This window comes from Aythya ferina (genome assembly GCF_964211825.1).
Source record: "Aythya ferina genome assembly, chromosome: 1".
Classification (NCBI taxonomy): domain Eukaryota; kingdom Metazoa; phylum Chordata; class Aves; order Anseriformes; family Anatidae; genus Aythya; species Aythya ferina.
Window position 1 is genome coordinate 203,019,633 of NC_140296.1, and position 17,311 is coordinate 203,036,943.

The 17,311-nt window shown below is 43.5% G+C and overlaps 1 protein-coding gene across 1 annotated transcript in view; it reads left to right on the top strand.

The window, feature by feature from the left end:
• Nucleotides 1–17,311, top strand: part of ITIH5 (inter-alpha-trypsin inhibitor heavy chain 5) — a 46,235-nt gene that overhangs the window by 13,534 nt on the left and 15,390 nt on the right. Inside the window, exons 6-7 of the mRNA XM_084506295.1 lie at nt 5,233–5,402; nt 5,903–6,019. Of these exons, the coding sequence (XP_084362421.1) occupies nt 5,233–5,402; nt 5,903–6,019 (287 nt within the window). The remainder of the gene's footprint in view (nt 1–5,232; nt 5,403–5,902; nt 6,020–17,311) is intronic.

Below are 17,311 nucleotides of genomic sequence, written 5' to 3' on the forward strand. Positions count from 1 at the left end.
GACAGAATGGGAGATGTTGATAAGCATTAATAAATCACCTTGAAACTATTGGGTGAAAACTGTATTGTGACATCAAGTGATAAATTAATGGCATTCTCAGTAACATGTCCGAAGTGCCATCAACCTCAGATCAGAATTCAGGATGGGATGTACCTTCCTAAGTCATTTGAATACTTTCAACTGTGACTGACCTGCATAAGAAATGGCATTCCTCTTCTGAATACAGGTCCTGAAGAACTTATGTAGGATAGGAAAATCAAGATGCAAATCAAATCTGTTTGGCTCTGCAGCCATCACTAGCTCCAGATGATGAGTGCTAGCAGTGATTGATGATCACAGCTGAAAAGCCAACCCGCTGTGGTAATAAATGCTATTGGTGAAACTAATGAGAGCAAATATTTTAGATAGCCAAAAGTGGAGGAGCTGATCTATATTTCATGGACCAGTCCTCCTACATTTGTAGTGTTTTCTACATGCTATCAGCAGAGCCAATGCACCAGGCAGGAAACACAGTTGAAAAACAAGTTCTCTGTTTAAATGTTCATTCATGAGTTGCACTTTTGACTGTATCCAAACTGCTAGTATCCATACAGTCTGAAGAGACAAAATAGAAGAGACAAAACTTAAAGACTTGTAGACAGGAGATGCCCCTTGATGTGAAAGAGTGAAGGACACTTTTTTGCCATTTATAAAGCAGCACTGTAGCAGTAGGAGTAGAAACAGTAAAGAGTCCAGTTCGTCCTGGTTTCAGCTGTAAGGGCCCAAGATACAAGACTGAACTTGGTTTCACAATTTTCCAGATATTTATGCAAAATCACCCTGTGTTTTGCTCTTGGAAAGTCCTGTGTACATCCTCTCTGAGAATGGAGCAGAAACGAGGTGATACCAGGTCTTTCCAGGATATTTCCTATGCCAGTGACTCCTTCACACACAGCACCATCTTTGAGTTGTATTTATCCTACAGGAAGATGATAGACACATATGTTTTGGAAAACAAATTTTTAATGTGTTCAGGTGTCCACTTCTGTCATATACAAAGCCTAAAACAGGAGGTGTTGAGGCCAGTGATCCTGGTCTTTTCTGGTGACCCCAGCGTGGAGCCATTTTCTGAATGACGTCTAACCCAGGATCCTCAGGAGTGGATGTTCTCATCCTGTTCCTACAGGGCAGCAGTGTGAGAAATAGCCACGGACTTGGGCAGGGAGATACCAGACTGTTCAAAAATTATTTTATTTCTCTTCAGAGTTGTAAGTTTCAGGATTTTATTTCTTGTCACAGTTGTCTAGAAGCTACCACCTGTTAGCAGAGGAAGAACTGGGCATTTGAGCTCTCTTGCTGCCTCTGCCAGCCTCCAAAATAATTTGGGTTTAACTTTTCATCATGTGGGGACTACATTTTTGCATGAAAAATATTTTTGTCTGTTCTGTTTATTTTATCAGAGTTTGGTGGAAAATTGGTGTAAAGACCTTATTAAAGACCTCAGCATGAGCATGGATTAGCTCCGGTCTTTGGAGCTCATCCATGTTTTATAGTCTGCAATACTTCATAGATTTTTCTTTCTCAGTCACTTATTTGATAAGAACTGGGCCAGTAAACAGGGAAAGAGTAAACGTGATCCAGCAATCATGCTGCCTAAAAGAGAAACCTGGGAAAGACATAGTAATTGTATTCAGACACACAGAAGGCTGCTCCAAGGTGGAAAAGAATACTGTGCTTTCTGTGTCAATAATAGAAAGGACAAAAAGTCATGGGTTTGTAATACAGAAAGAAAAATGTAAATTAGACATTGAAAAAGTATTCCTAACCATGAAAAAGTGGAGTTCTGGAAAGGACTGGCAAGGGCAGCTATTGAGTTTCCATTTCTGGAGGTCAGCAGTGTTTCTAGACCATGTCACAAAATCAAGTAGGAAGGGACTGAGCCTGGTAACATGAGTTGGATTAGATAACCTGCCTTCCAGAGTTGATTTCTATTATTCCAGGATGAAAAAGTAAAAAAAAAATAAAAAAAAATATATATATATACACCATATGGACCAATAAAAAAGGTCCTTTTATATATATATATATATATAATTTCCATCTTAGAGATGGAAGAAGAATGACTACGAAGATGGAGCTGCTTTCACAGATATTTGTGTCACTGATAATGGCAATGTGAGGCAGCCTTGGCAAGCTCCTCTCTAGGAGTTCCTAAAGACCTATCCGAGTTACAGGGAATGACACTTACCACCTTTACACAGTGCTATGAAGAATATTTGAGAAAAGAAATGTGATCCACATGATCCCATCTAGATTCCACAGTCTTTCACAAAACTGGATGCGTATGATTATGCTCATTTAACAAACAGGAGAATGTGGAACATGGAGTGGCTACCTTACTCAGCTGATTTCAGACAGTCAGTCCATAGAAATGCTGGGACTGTAACTCATTTTGTTGTGATGCTCAGCATATCGTGCTCAACCCATCAATGTACCTCAGGGCAGAGAAACGTAGAAGTGAAGTCCAAAGGCTACAGTCACAGATATGTGTGCAGTGAGTAAAAAGAGAGACCTTCTGTTTCCAGTGTAAGACTGGCTTTCACTAATCCTGATGGCAGTGCTTGCTTTTCAGCAGTTAAGGAGAAGTAATGTGAAACCCTCAAATAAATCAGAAAACATAAATGAGCTGTTAAGCCATTTTTATGAATTCTGGGCATTTCCCACACACTGTCTGTTAAATGGGACCTTGGAAGTGATAGAAGACAGACCCAAAATCCAAGAAGGCCAATACAAGCAAATCTGATGCATAGTGTATTAGAAACATATTACATCTGTTGATTCATCAGATCAGAGAGCGGCTATAAAAGTAAAACCAAATCAACATGGAGATAAAATTTTATAGAGCTACTGATTTATGACTTTTCTTTGCCTGGGGAAATCTGAACTGTACATAGACTTTAGAGTAAATGTCAAAAAGCTCTGGGTAATCATTTTATAAGCCCCTTTTAACATTTGACACTAGTGTCTGTAAGCAATTTCAATGCATTGGTTGGGACCTCTTGTTCTGTTTCTGTCAGGATGGATGGATTAGAATTGACTTAGAGAAGCTGTGATGCAGAGTCAATTGCTGACTTTACTGAAGTTGAGTAATATCTGTCATTGCACTTCCTTTTATCAAGAATTTTGATGATGAGTTTCTTTCACTTTCCAGGTCTTCCAAGTACAATTTTTTTTTTGTGTAGAAATCGGTCCTAAGTGGAAACCCCTCCCTGCCTTGATAGAGTGCTCTTGTGCCTTATCTGTTCAAACGTACTCACAGGATGTCTGTGAAAGTAAAGCCAAAGCGATGTGCAAGTGAAATGCTAGAGTGCTATTGATTCATGAGTCTTACTTTCATTCCTTTGCCTAGATAAGTCTAGATTGTACATAACATTTTAGGGCAAGTGTCACAGCTTTGGCTAATCATTTTATAAACCCACAAGAACCCTATAACTAGCATTTTTATGGACTTTGACTTGTGGGAAGTCAGGAGGGTTAGGTAACCGCTTCACGCCTCCATTTTCCCACTTGTTAAATGGATGTAATTTTATGTATCCAGTTTGGTAAATCACTGTGGGATCTAGATGTGAGGTGGATGGTGTTCAATGTTGCCAACAGCTGTCATGTTGCAGTCCTCTAACGCTGCTCCAAGCACTTTACAAAGGTGAAGTGCCACTCTTCATTACACAGACAGTGTTACAGGAGTCCGTGGAAAGCAGTTTTCCAAGCCTGCCTGCACCTTGTCATTGTGATCAGTATCATTAACAGAGTCTAGGACATAATTAAAATTATCCAGAAGAATTTGCCTACATATGACCAGATGTATCATACTCTAATCTCCCCTGATCCTTGATCTGATCTCTGTTGAGCATAACGGAGCCTAGAAAATCAGCTCTGATGTAGATACTTGCACTATGAACAACTACAACAGAACCAAATTTCACACATTTTTTCTTTTCCCTGCCATACCACAAACTTTTTTGGGCTATATTTGGCAAAGAACAGAGACACCCTCCCCCCCAACACAGCATAATTAAGCATTTAATTCCAACCAATTTTAATCAGCACATGAGCAGAAATAATAGTACTTCCATGCCTCAGAGGAGTCACTGTAAGAGCTGATGCACCCAAAAAGAACATCAGCTAAGAATCTATTTCAGAGTTTTCAACGGCTAGTTAGCACAAACGGAAAAGCACTTATCCCTTAACTCTGGGTCAGGTCAAGGCCAGCTCTGAAACTTTGGCTGGTCTGATGTAAGGGTCCACATGGGATTTAGAGGGAATAAACAGCTAATAAACAGCTGACACACCAAAAGACAGTAAGGTAGGATTTTGGCCACACAAAGAGACAAGAAGAAATCTTCATATCACTTAACTTCAAAAAATCAACACAACTGACAAGACAAGCAGGTGTTCCTTCAGGGAGATTCAGCCCTGAATTATTGTCTTTCTCTGGGATGCATGTCTGTCTTCATTGACTCAGGACAGATTCAAGGAGATCGGGGTGAGTTACATCTCCGGGATGCAGTTTGCTTGACTGCACTAGCAAAGTTTGGGTTTTGGCTCAATATGTCAGACTGAAGTTGCAGTGACTGTACTGATAGCTCTTGCTGCATATAAAGGGAGCTACGGTGACTTGTTCAGATGTAGACATTACACAGACACTTGTAATCAGCCAGATCAATCCCACCTCACGTGTCTGTAGTATATCTAACAAGTCACCTCAAGATCTCTTTATATTTTGTAGAAATCTGCAGTATGATTCATCTCATCCTAGAGGAAATGTTTAAACAGGTCAAGTGAATCATATCTGCTTTGACTGGCAGGAGCTCAGGTATAGGATCTGCATTCTAGATGTCTTGAGTTAGCTGGTATTAATATCACCTAGATATCTGATGTGTATTATGCACAGAAATTGATTAGCAGTCACACAGAGAGTATCTGCCTTTTGAGTTCAGTGACCTCCAAACAGCAATGAACATAGGAATATTGCATAAATGTTTCTATCCCTGATAACGTTGCAATGTTGAATTCAGTTTAGCATTCAGGGCAGGGGTTACTAAATTCTTATTTTATTGTTGGTGAGATGAATCTTCAATCTCAGTATGTAACTATGCTAGTTGGCCTAACTCCATGGTAATACACTGTGTGTTGTGCCTGGAAGTCTGTAAGAAAATAGGAATAACTTGTAATATTACGGTTTTATCTCAACAGGTGATGTTTCTCCTCCTCCTTCTACTGTAATTGGACATACAAAAACCTTAGCTAAAGTTACATTCAGTCCCAATGTTGTTGAACAAACCAAGATTGCCCGAAATGGCATTTTGGGAGACTTCATAGTTAGATACGATGTCAACCGGGAGCTGAGTGTTGGGGATATTCAGGTATGTTACATGACTGATTTTTTCTATGTTATTAACTATGTCTGAAATGGTTCGATTGTCTTGCATGCTCCCTGTGTCCTGTCAGATGTTTTCCAAGTGAAGGCTACTTCTCCATCTTGTGAGAACTATCCAAAATAAAATTAATGAGCTTGCAGCCACAAGATGGACTTAAAACAAAAACAGCTACATACTTCATTGGCTTTCTTTTTGTATTTGCTCTTCAGTTTCATGTAGTGGTTCTGATCCCTGGATGTTGTATCCTTATTGCATTTGGAAGGAAACCTTAATGTCCACCATGGAAGGAGATGCAAAGAATTTCACTAGGCCCCCCAATCTGGATAAGCAGGGCACTGGGATTAAGAGGGAACTCATCCTCCAGAGTAGAGTCACAGATATTGAAAGCAGGACCACGTGTGCCGAATGAATTATCCTATAATTATATGCGCGGATCATTGCATCATGATCTTCCTTCTATTCCTAAATTCATTACTCTTTTACAGATTCTTAACGGGTACTTCGTGCACTACTTCGCCCCCACAGATCTTCCTCCGTTACCAAAGAACGTTGTCTTTGTCCTTGACAGCAGCGCATCCATGGTGGGAACGAAACTGAGACAGGTGAGGTCCTTGCATGTGTTATGGGCTGGTTGGCTTTATGGTTGTAAAAAGCTTGCTTCAGGCTTCATCTCACCAAGTGGGTTCTTCTCCAAAATATTTGCTATGTCTGAGGTGAAACGAGATTCTGAAGACACCTCAAGGCAAGACGATTTACCTGCAATGAGAAATTACCATACTAATGGGGTTGGGATGGAAACAAGGAGTGTAGAGGACTTCATCGCTCTGCATAAAAGGCCAGTACTGCCAAAACTGAACAGATAGGATTGTGCCGGGCAGTTCTGTTCTGGTCATTTTGAAGAGAGGTGGAATAAGAGAATTCCCAGCAAAGTGCATTCAGCAGACCATTGTATCCAGCTTAGCAGAGAGAAGATGCTTCTGTCTTCACATTATAAAACCGCTGGCAAAATCCATAGTCATGTACAACTCAATGGGTTCTCTTGAAAGAAAGGTCAATTTGTACTGTTGGAGAATTTGATTCTTTCACCATGAATCTCAGACATTTCCAGGGAAAAGATCCTGACATGAGCCAATACATCAAGCTGAAGGCCATATCACCAATGCTTAAAACTGGCCTTCGACGTGGAGGGTTCAGGCTAGTATCTAAACATGTTTGTTCAAATTCTCTGAGCTGGATAGATGGAAACCAGCTCCATTTCAGGATGCAACTAGTTGGTTTGAAAGGGCACCATTCCTGGGGGAATAACTCTCTCTCAGTGCGATATTATCACTCCAAACTAGAAGCAGAGTTAAATGAATATTTCAGTTCTGTTCAGATAGATATATCTCAGGTCTGCACTCACACTGGAGAGGTAAGCCCAGTTTCCATCTAAAGTATCTGTGGAAAACAGGAGAAAAGCCTGGGTAGGGTTAGTAGTTTCCTTCCACTTAAAGAGTTGCTCCAGTCATGAGTTGTTAGTTGGTTTCTGGCTGTTGAATGGGCCAAATCTTTATCTTCTGCGTTCTTATCATAGCCAAACTAGAGGCAGTGGGAAGTGTCACTTTCCACATAGGTTAAGGTGGTATCAAATTTAGACATTTAGATTGCATATTAGGAAGATTTCTTCACAGAAGGGGTAGTCAAGCAAGCTGCCCATGGAAAAGGTAGTCACCATCCCTGGAGGTATTTATGAGATGTATGGATGTGGCACTAAGGGACACAGTTTAGTGATTTGACAGAACAGGTTGACAGTTGGACTTTATAATCTTGAAGGTTTTTCCAACCTAAAAAAATCTACAATTCTAATAAGACACCAGTATGGGGCAGTTTCAGCTTGGATGGATGATGTCATATTACAACCCTACTAAAATGACTGAAGGCCAATGGCTCAGACTTCTGTCTTGGCCAGTAAAGGGGCTCTAATTAGTCCACTCAGGATCCTTGGTCGTCTGCCTAGAACCTGGAGTGGCATTTCTGGAAATTGTGGTTATTTGAAAGCATGCTTTTTTTTTTTTTTTTTTTTTTCTTGGCCACCAACACTATCCTAAATGGCCTTCACAAACACAAACCATGTAAATCCCCTGACAGTTCTCTGCCTTTGATCAAGGATATTGTGGGTGAGCCTTTCTCTCTGCTGAAATCTTCACCATCTGGTTTCAGTGGTGATGATAAATCTTCATTTAGAAGCTATGGTCCCTATTAAATCCAATTATCTCCACTGTAAGCTAAAATGGAGTATGGCTTTTATGGCTCCTAATTACCTTCCCCAGTGACTGGAGCAGCAAATAGAGAGCTGTTAAAAAACACACCTAGTACTGTGCTGAAGCAGGTCTTGAATGAAGATGCCTTGGAATCATTACAAATTCCTGTGGACAGAGCTTGGCTCTTGGCTTTCTGTTATCCTTTGGCTGAGAAATGTCTGCCTTGCCTTGCAGAATAAACATAGTGCCCAAATGCACCCAGCCCTGCATGCTGAAAGCAGACAATCTGCTTGTAGAGCACCGAAACAGGGAGATTAGGACTCTGAAGGGGCTGGTGCTGGTGTGAGCTGCACAAGTAGTGCCTCGGGTCAGCAGATTAACCTTATATTATGAAAGCTTTTATTCTCCTCGTGACCATATTAGAGTTCTTTTTTACACACTTACTAAAAACAACATGGCCAGGGATTAACCCTTAAAGGCCTAATTCGTTGCTCTTCCTACTAAAAATACATAATTTTCAGGCTAATTAGGTTGAAGTAGATGCCCTTTGAGCCTGTAGCAAGCTTCTAGCCAGAACTTTTGTCAAGGGTGTGCTCAACTTTTGCCCATTATCTCAGATACACTCTTTTTATGGAGAACCCCTGATATGTTATAGAGGAGTGCTATGTGCATTAAACACTTACCTGGCTCTTATTTTAGCTGCTTGAAAACACAGAACTTCACTGAACTATGAATTATTTAATGGCTTAAATGATAAATAAAAAAACAAATGAAGAAAATGAAACAGAAAAAGAAAACACACACACAAAACAACCCAAACTGGAGATTAGGTAAAGAAAGCCCAAGATCTAGGACTGGCTGATTAATATTCTTTTCCATGTTTGCTCAGTGACCCTTTTACCCAACTGTTGTTGGTATTTAGATGTTTATTAAATTACAGACATGTCCCCTGGTGGCAAGATACCTGTGAGCAGGGGAAATGCCTCTTTTTCTCTCAGCTGTGGTAGTCTATGGTAGTGTGTAGAGAGCTGGGAGTTCCCATGGGACAGCCTTTCCTCATTTCTGTCTACTGAGTCACAAGCAAGATCAGCTAAAAATACACTCAGCACTTCTAGAGAGTGCTCTTTCAGGTCAGCTTTGGTAACTATGTCAAAGGCCAGTTTCAGGGTTGTAAAAGCAAGGATGAGAGACATCAGCTGTGCAGCCTTTTCTGTAGCAACTCAAGGAGATTTTGAACTCTTCACCCATCTGCTTTCATGGAGTTAATGGCGATGTGACTCAAATGGAGTCAGTATTTCATGCATCCTGCAATTCCTTGATCTGAGTCATTTCCTCTTTTCCTCTCTGAAGGTTTTCCATTTCCTGCATGAATTTTTATCTGTGCCATTTTTCGATTTCTAAGATATCTCAGTCATTGAAGCAATGAGATATCCAGACCCATTCGCAAACACATGTAGTGGGACTGGTTGATCAGGCTAAATCAAATCATTGAGACCTTTGAGACATTCCCCTCATATCACTGAAGTATATATGAGCTTTGTGGGAAAGACCAGCTAATGTACACATTTCTCCTGTGGTTTTCACTGCCTCTGAAACCTGGTAATGTCTAATGAGTTCATCTGTGTTACAGCAGTCCACCTCCACTGAGGATCTGGGTCTTTGTGACACTCACCATCTATCAGGTAGGGAGATTAAGTTCAGGAAGAGAAAACCCTTGAGAATAATAGTGAAAAAAAATTGCTCATGTGTTCAAGACTTCATGTCATTATTTCTGTCCCACTGGAAAGGAAAATACTGTTCCTGTCCTCAAGAGCTTTATTCCTTCATTTACAGAGAGAAAGTAAGCTCTGTATGAAATAGTTGCTTTTAATTGGAGCCAGAAGAGTGTGGGGAGCAGGTTATATCTACAAGATTTACAAGGAAGCAAAGTCATTTGCCCTTTTGAACAGTTTGATCTGCTGATTTTTATGGGCACCTTTTGCTTTAGAGGTAGGGGCATTGCAGTCCCCCAGTTAGGAGAAAGACAGGCCAGTTACAGGTTCACCACCTTGTGACTACCATGATTATCTCCAACCTGACAAAGCAGGTTATGGTGGAAGGATGGTGAAGGAGGACCTTTACCAGCCTGCAATTCCAACATTACAGATCAGGCATGTTCCAAACTGTGAACGTGTCCCCAGCAGGGTGGATTTGCAGATGTTTTGCAGACTTCATAAAATGTAGTTGTTTCAACCACAGATTCATTTCACCTTACCTTTCCCACAGGCAGCAAATGCCCACACACCCAGTTAATCAGCTGGCTACACTGCAAGCCTGGCAGCTTGTCAATGGTAGTGTGCCAGGCTGTAATTTTCTTTGAGGTTAATTGTGCTAGGAGGAACTCAACTGAAGCTGGGTCCTGCTGCGTGTTTGCAAATGCTTTAGTTTGCTTGCCTGCATCCATCCAAGGGACACTTTTGGTAACCCTGATTCATGACCCACACTGTCTGAGCCCCTTTGGAGGCCTTATATACACTTATCCCTAAATTCTGTGCCTCAACACACAGGCTCTCTCTGAGTAGTTTCAGGGCGGTGAGAGAGTAGGCAAGCACCTGGACACATGATGTTCTCCCTCCAAATTCTACTTATTTTTGTTGGTTGCTGCAGAGCTGGCCGTGGGCCTGTTGACTACAAGTCCACATAGTGGCTGCTGTCCAGGAGAACTACCTTAAACCACCAGGGAATTTTGGAAAAAAATGCTAATCCTAATTACAGCCTTAAGTGATTTTAAAGCTACTGTGAAGAAGAAAGATTTGTCATCTTTTCCATTTCCATTTGAAAGCAACCATCTGAGTTGATGCAGAGGAACTGTGTGCTCTGTCTCCAGAACCAAATAAATCGATGCAGTTGTCTCCTACTCAGGAACATACAATATCGTCATCTCAGTCTTCTCTTTAGGTGTGAATATGGAATATAGTAACCACTACACTAAATAGAATGTCAGTCCATGCAGTCCTTGACTGTCCAGCTTCCAAAAAAGGTGCAAGTACTTGTCATACAGCAGAATAATCTGTTTTTCCCAAATTCTAAAACTTAAAATTAATGACATGGTCACACACACACACAAAAAGCAAGTTTCAGAGCAAGATTCCCTCAGATTTCAGGACAGGGAGCATCTTTTTCTGGTGTTAGGACTAATGGCTGGCATGCCCCAGCTGATTTGCTCCACACTGAAGCAGAAGTAGAGGCAGCATTCCCCAAGGAGACCCCAGCCTAGATGTAAATAGCAAGTCTTTGAATTGGATTCAGAGTAAATAGGAAGCAAACCAAGTGTGGAGTTTGATGTGGAGATAGGGCTGGGGCTTGATCTGAAAACCCATGAAAACAGTGAGAGTTCTCCCCAAGGTTTCCAAGGGGATTCATCAATTTGCTGAATTCATCAAAGGCTGAGCAAAAACCAGATGTCACTGAAGTGACCAACACAGCCCAATGATCACCAGGCGAGTCCAGATAAACAAGAAAGGGGCAAAATAAAGCTGGGAGGTCAGTCTGGGGGTCAGGGGTCCATGACCAGGCACAAGCAGAGCTGTGACAGTGATACAGACAAATACCTGTGGCTCAGACTTGGATTGCAGACCCAGTATCCTCAAGGCCTTGGCATACACATGAATCTGTGAAACGTTAGATCTGTTTTCTGCAGTCCTTTCCAAGGTAGAACTGTGTTTTCCGGTTGCTGGAGCAATTACCTGGGAGGCAGACCTGGCTTCTGTTCATGCTGTCATTATGAATTTGAACTTAGTTATTTTCTTTGTCTGTGCTTGCCTTCTTGCAGTCTTGTGCAGGCTGGGCTTGTGGCTGTACAAGATCCCCCAAGTCTAAAAGACATCCGATCTTTGCCAAGAGCCAAGCTATTAGTCTAGCACTGCTTGCAACACTGCTATTTCCAAGTAAATACTCCTTCACCCTATTAGAGGGTACATACTACAGGCATTGCCCAACTGGATCAGTCTGTCTCCAACTGCATAGAGCAGTCAAGGCTCTGAACGACTGCCTGGGACCTTGCTGGAAAGCCTACAGGAACGATGTCTTCTGTGTTATGTTACTATAGTAAGAAGCACTACAGTCGTCAGGCAGTGTTCACAGGCAGCTTCTGATTCAGGGGTCTGCATGATGTAATTGGAGGTCTCTTAGGCACAGGGTGTGTGATACAATCTGTGTTATAAGGAGAAAACTTTTGCTTGGATAGTTATTCCCTGATGTAATGAGCTGATGTTCTTCAAAGTATCTGCTCTCTTCTCAGCTCTGCAGAGTTTTGGGCAAAGATTTTGCCTGTGTTCATTTGAAATGGCTCAGGATGGAGGCAGAGATGTGCAGAACGTAGGACAGAGTGGGGATCCTGGAGCTGGAGATGCTGAGGAGATTTGGAAATGGGGAAAATGAGAAGGGGAGCAGGTGCTGAAGGACTGTGAGGGCCCTGTGGCAGACTCTCAGGTGGGAAAACAGGCAAATTTGCTTTTTTTCTATTTTTATTTTTTATTTTTTATTTTTACTTTTTAGCAACTATTTAGTGCGTTTGCATTGCCTGGTGCTAACCCTAAGCAAAAGCACTGGGATTTTACTCCAAACAACCAACCATTGTCACCACCCCTCATTCACTGGAGATGAAAATGTATCTCATGAAGTTGCATCTAAAAGTAAGAAGTTTCACAGCTCAAGGAAAAAGGGCAAGGACTGTGAAAGGAGGTGGCTACAGAGTCATGATCTCTGCAGAGGGATAACAGGTACTTGTCTCTGTGGACATAGAGTAGTCCCTTTCATGGAGAAATAACACATGCCTCCTCTCCATGGAGAAATGACACCTCTCTGAGTAGGAATGATGCAGTCTCTCCGTGGAGAAATATCTCAGATCTTTTCTCCATAGACAGGTAGCATATCCTCTCTGTAAAAGAGCAACACGTTGCTCCTAGTGGGTTACATGCACAGCTAGGATATTCTGAGGAGGGACTAGAAAGCTTCAGACCCAGCAAGCTGCTGACTGCTGAGCCACCCACTGTGAGAGAGCGGCTGCAGAATGAAGGATGGAGGTTAATCAACATGAGAAACAGCGACCTGTGCCTCAGCCCACGTCCTGCTGCGTAAGGTAGCGGCTAATTGCTGCTGAAATCCAAGGCCTGTGCCGAGGTCAGCCTCTTCTTGGGCATATCAGTTCTTCCCAGCACGGTGTCTGCAGCTGGTCTCTGTGACAGGGGCAGGGAGTGAAAGTCCCAAGTTCCCGGAAAAGTTTTCTTGCACTGCGACTAGCTCCATCTTCTGAGGACAGAGGGAGGGACATCAAGCTCTGCATTGAGGGCATGGGGCATGTTCCCCTTGGCATTAACCTCTTTGCTGCTAGCTCCATGGAGATTGTTTGTCATGCTGACAAGGGGAGGGTCTGAGTGCCTGACTGGAGTGTTATGGGATGTGATTCTACTTAAAATGAGCTAAGCACAAGGCAAGAATGTGGCCTTCATACGCTGCTGTGTCAGTCTGGCTGGCTGCCTGCGTAGCCTCGTTGTTTCCCATGGGGTTATGTCAGTATGGCACTGTGGGGCAGCCTTTAAACTTTTATTTTTGACCAGTTTTACGGGAACTTTTACTGCTCCAAATGCAACCAGTATTGCTGGTAAGGGCTTAAACTAGTGATGCATGGTACTGATAACAGCTTGCCTCCTTCAGTCTTTGTCCAGGTATTTATTTGTATCATCAATGCTACTGCAAGACTGCAAAGACTTAGGAGTTACTCTGCACACATGAAATCCCAATTCCTGAGAAAACAGATCATTTTGCAGATTTTCATGTGTTTATCCTCATCATGCTGTTGGGTGCTGGAAAACTGCATTACCCACAACTGGACAGATGTGGTACAAAATGATTTGCTCAGTGCTGAGCTGGAAATCAGTGGCAAAATAGGCAACAGAAACACTTCCTCTAAATGATGGAGAGTTTCTTTTGCAGACAGAAACTGCAGTGCACCTTTTTCTAAGGCCATACAGGGAGTCATCAAAGTTCAATTGATTAGCAAGGGTTGTGTGATGTTTTGGGGTGAGAAGCTGGTACATGCACTGGAGACAGTTCTTTATTGTCCAGAGCTCTATATCCAAACTCCCTCCCTTCACAGACCAGTGTCAGCATAAAACAAAATGCTTGTTGTCCAGAATTGTGAAGGAGTTTTCCTTGGTTACGTGATCAGTGTCTGCCAGGAAGAAAGCACAAAGATACATTGATGGGGAGGGGGTGAGCTGCAGTCCCTGAACTGCACGACACTCCATGCAGTGGAAGAAAGGGCGGATTGTCCTCCCCTAAGAGGGGCATGGAGGATGGCAAAAAATCCAAGGGTATGCTTCTGGGTTCAAACCCATTTTTGGTACAAAGTCCTTGTAGCTGACAATTGGCACATGGTCTGCATTATGTGGGCAGAAGGGAAATGGGGCCATAGAGGAAAGAAAACCTGGTAAGATGTGGCATGAGTCCTCAGCAGAAAAGACACTGCCCGAACCTGTGCTTTTTCTGCACGTTATCTTCCCCCTGTGAAATGGCAGTGGTGCTACCACAGCCTTTTCTGTGGCTACCGGGATCACAGCCTGGATCCCAAACCAAATCTGTGGCAATACCTATTTTGGACTCGACAGAGCCATTTCAGGTGTGTTTCAAATTCCAGCCTTTCCTCACCTCACAGTATTAATCCCTTTGATAAATTATGGCCAGAACTGATCAGATATTGCCATTTTGGCTTGGAAAAGCCGCTTCTGGAGCTTCAATAGGTGCCTGTTCATATTTGGAAAGGGAAAGATATGAACCAAAGCATGGAGGATATGAAATGGAGGTGGGGGAAGGGAGGACAATTCTTCTGTATTTTTCTTCTCGTGCTTCCTTAGAGTGTATTGCCAAACAACATATTTACTTGTACTTTTCTCCTTCCCGCTGTAGGATATCTGGTTTCTGAGCCCTTCTGTGCTCTGTTGCACTCAACCAGAGTTGTGTGTTTCTAATTCCCTTTGAGCTTACATCTCGCAGCATAGCTTCTTTCTTGTCAAATACGAAATCTTGCAGGAGATGTGGAAGGAAAAAGTAAAGGCTCTGATGCATCCAGTTCCCAAAGTAGTGGGCAGATGAGCCTCAGAGCTAACAGTGCTATATACTTGTGATCTCTTGTGCCAAATACAGGATACTGTTGTCAAGACTCTGCATGCAGCTGAAATTTTGTCCTCTAGTTGCAGCTACCTTCACTGTATGGTTGAAGATGGTCCCATGTCCTCCCTTCCAGCTCCCTGAAGTCCATTTTTGTGCAATACTTTCAGCTGATGGGTACAGCTTTCAGTCTCTAACACCTTCCTCTCTGCTAGCCGTGCTTTTTAGACCCACTCATCCCAAGCCCACACGGTTTCCTGGTGCTGCCTGAAGCTGGAAAGGGGCTGTCGCTGGTGCTGATGTCTCCCTGTCCTGCCCTTGCTGAGGGCAGATGCCAGCTGTGTTTGGGCGTGCAGGGTATGACTAAGGATTGCCAAGTGAGCTCAGAGGCACTGCTTGCTGGGAGAGCTCCCTCAGCATCTGGAAGCTGTTTCCAAAAGGGGCTGAGTTTGTGCTGTGCTGCAGAGGCCCATTATTTGTACAGCACTGGAGTCAGCGTTGACTGAAGGTCTTTTGATTTTTATGGGCTGGCATGAGGCTTGCACAGAGGATGTGGGCCTGGGATGGAGCACTTACAAGTGCTGCTAGGCAATGGAAAATTTAAATACGTGGGCCTAGAACACGCATGATAATGAGGTGTTTGAGCTCCCTGCTTGCTTCGTAGCACAGCCAGTGTCTGGCAACGCCGTGGCATCTAACAACCATACATTGTCTCCCTTTGAACTGCACAGCGTTCAGGGTAGCCAGGCTTCGCCCTCACCCTGCTCCTCAAACAACCAAGGGACTGTGGGGGAAATGTCACTGGGGCTCACATTCCTCCTAAAAGGTGCCCAGATGGTCTGACATCATCCCAGATGTCTCCAAGGCAGCTCTTTGACCCAAGAAAGGGCTGAAGGCTCTCAGTTGGCCCAAGGGAGCATGCCTCTTTCCATGCTTTGTTTCACCAGTGTTTTAGCTAAGTCAGAGATAGCCCCAAGGGGCAGATACAGAGGTGACAAGTGGCAGCTGAACTGGCATGTAGCTGAAGGATTTCTCCTCTTTCCTGCTGTTGCCTGTGGTTGTACAGCCCTCAGCCATCTCAGTTGTGATGCAGGGCCCTCAGCAAGGATGAACCAGAAGAGCAGCAGCTGTGTTGCATGTCCAGGTATCACTGTAGAGGTGAGAGTCAGTTTCTCACCATTTCTGAATCACTCCCCAGCCAGCCACTGTCACCCAGGCTTTCCCCAGCTTTGGACCGTGATGTTTCTGCTCCAGATTTGGAGAGTGAGATTTTGTAGCTCTGGTTGTTTCAAGCCTGAGGTTCCAGCTCTACTGACAGCTCATTCAGAATCATGATTTCTCAACTTAAATGCACTGGAATGGCAATTTGGTCTCTGCCTCTCAGCTCAGTTTCATCCTTGCTGATCTAAGGGAAACAGGAATCTCCCCACTGAGCTATCCTGATTTAAATTCTTTAAATCCTGATTTAAAACTCGTCTGTGACAACTACAAACCATTCCCTACTGGCAAAAAGTGACTTTTTTCAGCTGTTCTTTATTGCTGATTCCTATCACCCTCTCCTTTAATCCTTGCTCCATCCTCTACACAAAAGTGCATCTGTACAGGCAAACACATTGGAAATAATGTTTCACCTTAAAGAACCTGGCACAAGAATGTTGGACCTTAAACTGGGCTTCCTCATGGTGAATGGGTTAGATTTATCCCCCAAATGAGATCGATGTCATCTGCACAGCAGTGGGGGAATGATCTGACCCTTGGCAGGGAAGAAATGGTTAATTTTCTGCCTCGCAGGAGAGTGTCTTTGGCACGCATTTCGATGCAATGACTCACTGGGGCCAGAGTGGAAGTGCAAAGACCCCATTGCAGCAATCAGCTTGGGAATCCCACTCCTTGGCTCCTCCGAGCCAGGAGAGGTTCCAGCTGTGGCCTTACAAGGCCAGAACAAGAAACCTGCTGCCGTGTCCCGAGCGAAGCTGCTGCCAGGCACTCCCTGCACGAAATGCTCTAAATCCTCTCCTGGAGGCTGGGGAGACTGGAGGAGAGGCTGGGCTTCCAGAGCACTCAGTCACAGCAGTGTATTTAAGGATTTCAGGCGGTGCACTTTTACCAAGATGTTCTCCTTATTTAAAGCTCCATTTGCCTGCCAGCTCCTGAATCTCATCCAGTCCTCCAGAGGGATGTCAGGTCCCTCATGCAGCCCATTTATGGGTACGGCGTGTGTTGCCACCCTGCAAGGGCTGCAGTCTTTAGGATAAACCTGGAGTTCCTTACAGGCTGGGAGGAGAGACAGAAACAAACGCGATGAGCCAAGCAATTCAGAGCAACACTGAGAGAAATGGAGAGCCAGTTCAGCTCCTTTTGGCTCCAGTAAGCACCGTGGTGTTCAGGACTGGACAGGTTTAGGTCCTGAGGTGAGTTCCACCTTTCCTCTGACTGAGCTACTCAGCTTCCCGGAGGCAATGCTGGGAGACAGGCACTTCCAGACAGTGACTCAGCCCGTCCTAAAAA